At 43.2% G+C, this 8,338-nt stretch overlaps 1 protein-coding gene across 2 annotated transcripts; it reads left to right on the forward strand.

The window, feature by feature from the left end:
* Positions 1-216: 216 nt before the first annotated feature.
* On the forward strand, positions 217-7,053 carry LOC133930541 (uncharacterized). Of its 2 annotated transcripts, none has more exons than XM_062377200.1 (6): positions 217-422; positions 554-701; positions 828-935; positions 5,793-5,867; positions 6,098-6,365; positions 6,701-7,053. In XM_062377200.1, the coding sequence occupies exons 2-5, from the start codon at positions 568-570 to the stop codon at positions 6,327-6,329; spliced, it is 549 nt and encodes a 182-aa protein (XP_062233184.1). In that variant the 5' UTR covers positions 217-422; positions 554-567; the 3' UTR covers positions 6,330-6,365; positions 6,701-7,053. The 2 variants fall into 2 exon arrangements, with proteins under 2 accessions (XP_062233184.1, XP_062233183.1); XM_062377199.1 differs by having other exon boundaries at positions 218-438.
* The last annotated feature ends 1,285 nt before the right edge of the window (positions 7,054-8,338 follow it).

Raw genomic sequence — 8,338 nt, forward strand, 5'->3', positions numbered from 1 at the left:
TTTTTTAAATTTTTATAATTTTTACGGTAGTATCCAATTAATTGCTCCGTAATAAAAAAAGGACGCTGGGCTGGCAGAGAGACAGAGATGTGTAGTGTTACACAGCTACAAAGGTGTGCGAATCTGGACCGTTGATTTTGCATCCTGTGGTGCTAGTGCAACAACTGCACGGGATACATGTCCGCCTCGAGGGTTTCCTTCCTCTCTCCTGCCTGCTGCTTCCCACCCCCGTCTCTGTCCATTCTACCGCCGCCACATTTTCTGTGCCTCCTCATCCGCGACCTCAACGGCGGCGGCGGGACACGACAGGCCAGGCGGCCTTCAACCCAACTCTCCTCTCGCCGAGAAGCGTCGCCCTCCTTCTCTTCCCCGCCCTCCGCTAGTACTGACCGCGCTTGCTTGGAGTGGAGATCCATCCGAAGGTGGATTAATTTCTTGGTAACTAACCTAGCTTGCTTGTATACATGGTTCTAGGAAATAGGAATTCATTTTATTCCAGGGAACTTTTCTTTACTGGGCGGCGGCGAGTCCCGGCTCGCGCCATTGATTGCAGCTTGAAATTGAAAGATGAGGAAGCTCAAGTTCCACGAGCAGAAGCTCCTCAAGAAGACAAATTTCTTGGAGTACAAGAGGGAGGGAGGCCACCGCGAGGGGCTCGTCACGCAGCGCTACCGCCTCGTCGATAGGGACGACTACAAGAAGTAGACTTCTATCCCGACCCTCTGCCGCTTGCCTGTTAAATCAGTTGTAGGATTACATTATGTTGATCTTCAATTGGAGCATTCGATGAAGGACACAATGAAAATTCTGTGATTGTGAGGTGACAGGTACAATGGGATATGCTTAATGGTGCAAAAGCTCATTAGCATCATAAAGCAGATGGACCCGAGAGACCCGTTCAGAATTGAGATGACAGACATGCTGCTCGATAAGCTGTAAGTTACTGCTGTTCCCCATTTCTCCATTTGGTTGTGAGCTGATATATGCATTGCTTATCTGAATTCTGAGCTGAACTATTAAGGTTACGTCCTTCAAGTACCTAAACCTTACAAAAATGCTCCCTTTAGCTGTGACTGGATTGTTGATTTGTTTTAGAGTTGTAAGAACTTTCACTTGTATGTTGTATGCCAACTGTCAAGGAAGAGCGGAAGGACACTAATATAGTACACTCAGGGGTGGACGCAGACCAAAACTATAGGAGGGGCTGAATATACTAAGCTTTTCAACCTTATTTTTTGGGCAAACAAGATGCCCGAAGAATGGAGGCGGAGTATATTAGTACCAATCTTCAAGAATAAGGGGGATATTCAAAGTTGTACTAATTACCGTGGGATTAAGCTGATGAGCCATACGATGAAGCTATGGGAGAGAGTCATTGAACACCGCTTACGAAGGATGACAAGCGTGACCAAAAATCAGTTTGGTTTCATGCCTGGGAGGTCGACCATGGAAGCTATCTTCTTGGTACGACAACTTATGGAGAGATACAGGGAGCAAAAGAAGGACTTGCATATGGTGTTCATTGACTTAGAGAAGGCCTACGATAAGATACCGCGGAATGTTATGTGGTGGGCCTTGGAGAAGCACAAAGTCCCAACAAAGTATATTACCCTTATCAAGGATATGTACGATAATGTTGTGACAAGTGTTCGGACAAGCGATGGTGACACCGATGATTTTCCAATTAGAATAGGACTGCACCAAGGGTCAGCTTTGAGCCCTTATCTTTTTGCTTTGGTGATGGATGAGGTCACAAGGGATATACAAGGTGATATCCCATGGTGTATGCTCTTTGCAGATGATGTGGTGCTAGTCGACGATAGTCGGACGGGGGTAAATGGAAAGTTGGAGCTGTGGAGACAGACCTTGGAGTCGAAGGGTTTTAGGCTTAGTAGAACTAAAACTGAGTACATGAGGTGCGATTTTAGTACTACTAGGCACGAGGAAGATGAGGTTTGCCTTGACGGGCAGGTGATACCTCAGAAGGATACCTTTCGATATTTGGGGTCGATGCTGCAGAAGGATGGTGAAATCGATGAAGATGTGAGCCATCGAATCAAAGTCGGGTGGATGAAGTGGCGCCAAGCTTCCGGCGTCCTCTGCGACAAGAGAGTACCACAGAAGCTAAAAGGCAGGTTCTATAGGACGGCAATTAGACCTGCGATGTTGTATGGCGCAGAATGTTGGCCAACTAAAAGGCAACATGTCCAACGGTTGAGTGTAGCGGAGATGCGCATGCTGAGATGGATGTGTGGCCACACAAGAAAGGATCGGGTTCGGAATGAGGACATACGTGATAGAGTTGGTGTAGCACCAATTGAAGAGAAGCTTGTCCAACATCGTTTGAGATGGTTTGGGCATATACAACGTAGGCCCTCAGAAGCGCCTGTACATAGCGGAAGAATAAAGCGTGCGGATAATGTCAAGAGAGGTCGAGGTAGACCAAACTTGACATGGGAGGAGTCTGTAAAGAGGGATCTGAAAGACTGGAATATCACCAAAGAACTAGCCATGGACAGAGGTGCGTGGAAGTTAGCTATCCACGTGCCAGAGCCATGACTAGACTTGCAAGATCTTATGGGTTTCATCTCTAGCCTACCCCAACTTGTTTGGGACTGAAAGGCTTTGTTGTTGTTGTTGTTGTTGTTGTTCTATTCTTCAAGGCAATTTCATGGACGCAGACCAAAACTATAGGAGGGGCTGAATATACTATGCTAATATAATTATATAAGTTCAAATATGTCTTATGCATAAAATTGGCAAGTTCTATTCTTCAAGGCAATTTCATACGCAAAGATAAAGGATGAAGTGCAAAATACATCAAAGAAGAAGGAATAAAAGACAAATAGGCAATATGTTCATACCAAATGGTCCAAATCAATGGATAACACATGCGTACGTGACGATAGCCGTCATAGCCCATTAATCTTCATGAGAAGCAATCTGTACACAAAAAAGATAAATTTGTTATAAATAACAACTTTCAGTCTTTCACATATGGCGTTCTTTCAAATTAGAAGATAAATATAGAATGAAGCGTACCACTAAATTATTTTTTGGCACTAACATATGGCGTTCTTTCATGTCTTCGAACTCTTGTACGATTTCTTCATTGCTAATGCTTATAAATATCCCCTTCTCGGTGTAGCATATCATCAAGTCATTAAGCTATTCATTCATCCCCCATTTTGTTGCGTAAATATGTCTTTATAAGAGTCATAGCTGAAAAGACACTCTCAACTGATGCCGTTGCCACTGGAAGTATCAATATTAGCTCAATGAGCCAATAAACTAATAGGAAAGATCTGTTCTTTCCAGTCTCAACCATTTTTTCAGCAACCTTTGGAAGATCTCTACATCCAAGAAATTCTTTACTTCTCTTAATGTTGAGAATGAAGCTTTGAAGTTGATTCCTTAATAACAAACAATCAGCTATTGTGAAATCTTCAGCATAAATCTCAGCAAGTCTCACAAGCTTATCCACATCAAAACTAGAGGAGTTCCTTGGATTAAGATAAGCCATGCATACTAATAACTGCGAACTAACTTCATTAAAGCGATGATTCATCTCTGACAAAATGACATCAATGGCAGCAATGAAAATCTCAACATGGTAGAAATGCATATTTGTTACTTTTTGCCTTCTACGTGAATACATCCCTCTACAGAAAGCATTTTACCCTTATTGAGAGAAGTATTAGAATCATCATCTCCACGGAAAGCATCACCTTGCTCAATGAGATATCTTGCAACATCTAAAGAAGCAGTCAAGCGAATCTTGTAACGAATTTCATCTTCCTTGCTGGTATTAATAATTTTGAGTCAGACTTGTTCTTTGGTTCATAAAGTCGTCACACTTCAGCCTTGCATTGTTATGAGTTTTGCAATTACCGTGTTTCTCAAAAGTACACAAAGCCTTCTTCCAGTTGACATAACCAGACTTCACAAATACATCACTCCCAAATTTTTCAGGCTTTCCTGGCTCAAAGAAAAGATAACAATGCAAGCAAAAGGCTGCATCCTTTGAGACGCTATACTTGAGCCAATCATGCTTCTCAAACCAGATTTTTTGAAAGGATCTCCATTCACCACTTTGCCATCTACGAGGAAATGTATGATATGATTAACCGGTTGAGTTGGACCACTCAAAGCATATGCCCTCTTTATTTGATCTCTAATTTCAAATGCATAGTGATCGATTGGTTTGTGATTCCTTGGATCATCAACTATATCCGATAAACGAAACTCCACTTTAGACTTCTTTGGTTGACTTGTGCCCTCATCAGTATTACTAGTGTTGGCATTGCTTGAACTTGAATAATATGTTAGCAATGTTCTTTTGGACATGTTGCAAATCTACAGATTTATCACAAACATACCATAAATCACATACTAAAATATGCGTTATAGTTACAGAGTCTGAAGATTGTGAACCATGAACCATGCATGAATACATTTGTAATTCCATTATTTGCAGATTAATTCAGAGAAGATGAGATTTCTTGGCTACTCAATTCACAGAAACATACATTTATCATTTTCTTGGCTATTCAATTCACAGAAGCATACATTTCTCATTTTTATACCTTCTCAATTTGAGTAGCTAGTACTCAGTACAAGTGAGTCGAGTTGCCGGTTCGCAACGCCACACCCCGCCCCTGCTCCGCTCCTCACTGCACGCCCGCGCCCGCCCTGCTCCGCTGCTCATCGAGTCGTCGGCTCGCCGAGCCACGACCCTGCTTGTTGGCTCGCCGTGCGCTTGTGCCCGCCTTGCGCGCCCCTGCTCTGTTTCTCACCGTCGCCGGCTTGCCACGCCGCGGCCCTGCTCACTGCTCCCTGGCTCGCAGCGCCTGCGCCTGCGCCTACCTTGCTTGTCGCCTCCTGCTCCGGTTGCCAGTCGGGATTTGCCGATTGGGGACTTAGGGATTTGATTGTGCCTATTGCACTATGCGATTGGAAGTTGAGGATGAGGCTACATGGGCTATGGTTGTGGGTTGGGCTTTGGGTAGCACTTGGGCCACACGTTGGCTGTTGGCCCGTGGTGACACTTTCTTCCTCCTCTAGACTTGAGACTCTGCCACTCCAATACACGGTCCGTCCGCCGGATTTGCTCGCCGGTGCTGCCCAGCAGGGGCTGGCCGACTTGGAGCCTTGGGGGAGGGGGGGGGGGGCTCAAGTGCTCCAGCCATGTAGGGGGGAGCCCCCCCCCCTGCTGCCCCGTTGAATCCGCCACTGAGTACACTAGACTATTGTTTTGTTCTCTTCTTCAGATATATGGGGTAGGTTAAATCGACTGCATTGTCAATGTGTCGAGCTATCAGTATATGAATTCGTGACTAGTGCTTAGAATTTACTGCAGTGTAAATGCAGCAAATATTACTTGGATAACCCTCTCTGAGATTATGAGCTTTTAATTGATTCTTTTCCTCCTGCTTATTTGTGGTCATAAAATCTAATATTTAGCTCTCCTGCTGTTGGATTGTCAACTTTTTATCTGCACTGGACTGAATTGGCATAGGCCAGCCATCATCGTTACTAGTGCTTGTTCTTTGAATATGGCAATGGATTGCTTCTGTTGGAAACCATTTTTCTCATTCCCACCTTCCCAGGCATGGAATCATGAAAGTTGCTATGATATTATTTTGGTTGAGTGTGTTATCTTAGTCTCTGATATCTAAACCTATTTCATTTGACCAAATCTGTCGATATAGTATTTGCTGTTTTCAGTTTCTCTCTATTATTTTTACTGGTCTACTCATTTGTGTAGTCTGACACAGTTTCTTAAATTTCAGGTACAATATGGGTGTTATTCCAACAAAGAAGAGCTTGTTAAAATGTGAGAATCTTTCAGCAAGCGCCTTCTGCAGGTCTCTCTTCCTGTCATGTAGCAATCTTTTCCCTTTCAATCAGTGAAACTTTTCTGGAAGTTGCATTTTTTATTGGTCATCTGATTTTTGTTTAAGTTCTGTGTGTTGTGTGTTCTAGAGTATGTCGAGCAATTTCTTGTGGCTAACCACTTATATAACGGTTGTCGACCAAGTTAGGAAACAATATGACATATGACATTCCAGTCACCTTGTTTGCTAAATTATTGTAGGCGGAGACTTGCAACAGTTATGGTGAAGCTCAAGTTTGCAGAGCACCTTAAAGAGGCTGTGACATACATCGAACAGGGGCACGTACGTGTAGGTCCAGAGACAGTCACCGATCCAGCCTTTCTTGTAACTAGAAACATGGAGGACTTCATCACCTGGGTGGATTCGTCGAAGATCAAGAAGAAGGTCATGGAGTACAATGATGCATTGGATGATTATGATGCAATGGCTTGAGAAAGTCTTTCAGCAGAAATTTCTGCGCCCATCAGGGTAATCTTAGCTACTCACATTTGATATTGCCAATTTGATTGTAAGCTGTTATGTGCAATTGTTTATTGTTTATGTGAATTTTGATCTGGATAATTAGGAATAAATCCCTCAAGTACCTAAAACTTACAAATTTTCTTCCTTCACCTGCAATTGGTTTGTTAGAGTAACTAGAGTTACGACTTAAAGGAAAACCTGTATGTACTATGTAGTGTGTCAAGGCACGAGGTAATATAGTTTAACTAGACTATTGCTGTGATTAACAAACTGAGTGCATTTTCGATCTGTTATGTTATCAGTTTATCAACTCTTGACTAGTTGCTCGAAATTTTCTGCAGTGCAAGTGATGGCAAAGATTGCTTTGGATAATCCTGTCTGAGATTATCAGCTTTTGGTTGTATCGATTTGTTATGTTATCAGTTTATCAACTCTTGACTAGTTGCTCGAAATTATCTGCAGTGCAAGTGATGGCAAATATTGCCTTGGATAATCCTGTCTGAGATTGTCAGCTTTTGGTTGTATTATGGTCCTGCATTTTTGTGGCCATACACTAATATTTAACTCTGCCAATGGTTCGGCTCCTAATTTTTTTTTGCTTTTGCACTGACTTAATTGGCATAGACAATCAGCTGTGTTAGTGCTAAGTTCTTGTTCCTTATACATGGCAATATATTGCTTTTGTTTTGGTACCTCCAGCCATGTTATCATGAAACTTGATATGAATTTGTGTTGGTTGAGCTTGTCTTAGCTGCTGATATCTAACCCTCTTTCATTTTGACCAAATCCTATAGTTTCCTGTCCGGTTAGTACTTGACATTTTCATATTTTCTCTGTTACTTTTATTGTTCTAATCGTTTGTGTATTTAGACAATGTGGATAAGTGCCATGAATACTCCCTAGTTATTTATGATGAGAAATTGCTCCTAGTGGGGTGGGGAAACGTACGGGAGAGGGGTTACTGAGATTTGGATCGGGATCGGTAATGTGAGAGTGGTTATGTAGGGAGGGGGGGTTAATTAAGGATAATTCCTTATTTGTTATTGAAAAAAATTGCAATCCTTTATTTGTATTGATGTGTCAGTGATATGTGAGATCCATCAATAGCAAATAAGGGATTGTATAGGATTATAATGGTAGGAAAAATTTATTCCATTAGTTAATGGTCGGATGAATACACTTCTGATACTACGTAAGTAGTGGATTAATGGCTGGATATACTTATACATATAAAGCAACATATATGGTCAACCCACCGGCCAAGTGTGTCCAGCCGCTGTAGCCATTAGCCATTACTTTGCCCCCATCTTAACACTTGTACCTGTCCAGAATGAAAATCCATGCTCTATAAGACTTGTACATATGCAAAATAAAAATCCTACCGCACCACTAGACTTGAACATGTCGAAATGAAATTGCAGCATTCTTGGGGTGAGCTGTGAGAGAGCAACCAAAAGAACTAAGGCATTGCAAGATCAGTCGGTAGTGAATGAACAAACGACACTTCAGGCCTTAGGCCAAGAAGCAAGTCGCATACGTAAGATTCCCTCTCGTCGGCTTGGGGATGTGGGCGCATGGTAAGATTCACTCTTGGCGCTCCCGGCTGCCGCGGTCGGAGCCGTCCCCACCTCCCTTGCCCCCTGTGCCCTTCATGCACTTCGACTATTACTCGTTGGAGGCCTCCTCGTCGGTCGCTTCGGACGCGTTCACGCTTGCCTCTCCGCTCATATTGGCACCTGTTCTGCGCCCCAGCTATTGATCTGGCCTCGGTTCTGGGTGGATCGGCCCTTTACTTGACAGATCCACTCTTCAATGCTCCTATAACGACTATTCGAGCCTCCGCACCGTGGCCAGGCATTCCTACGTTGATGTCGCCCAATCAACACTTCTAAAGCCACATTCACGACCTTAAACCTGCCCCCCTCCCCAAGGTCACGGTCACTCCTTTAATCCTCCTACCAGAATGCACGCAACTAGGA

The sequence above is a fragment of the Phragmites australis genome, chromosome 10 (assembly GCF_958298935.1).
Source record: "Phragmites australis chromosome 10, lpPhrAust1.1, whole genome shotgun sequence".
Lineage (NCBI taxonomy): Eukaryota > Viridiplantae > Streptophyta > Magnoliopsida > Poales > Poaceae > Phragmites > Phragmites australis.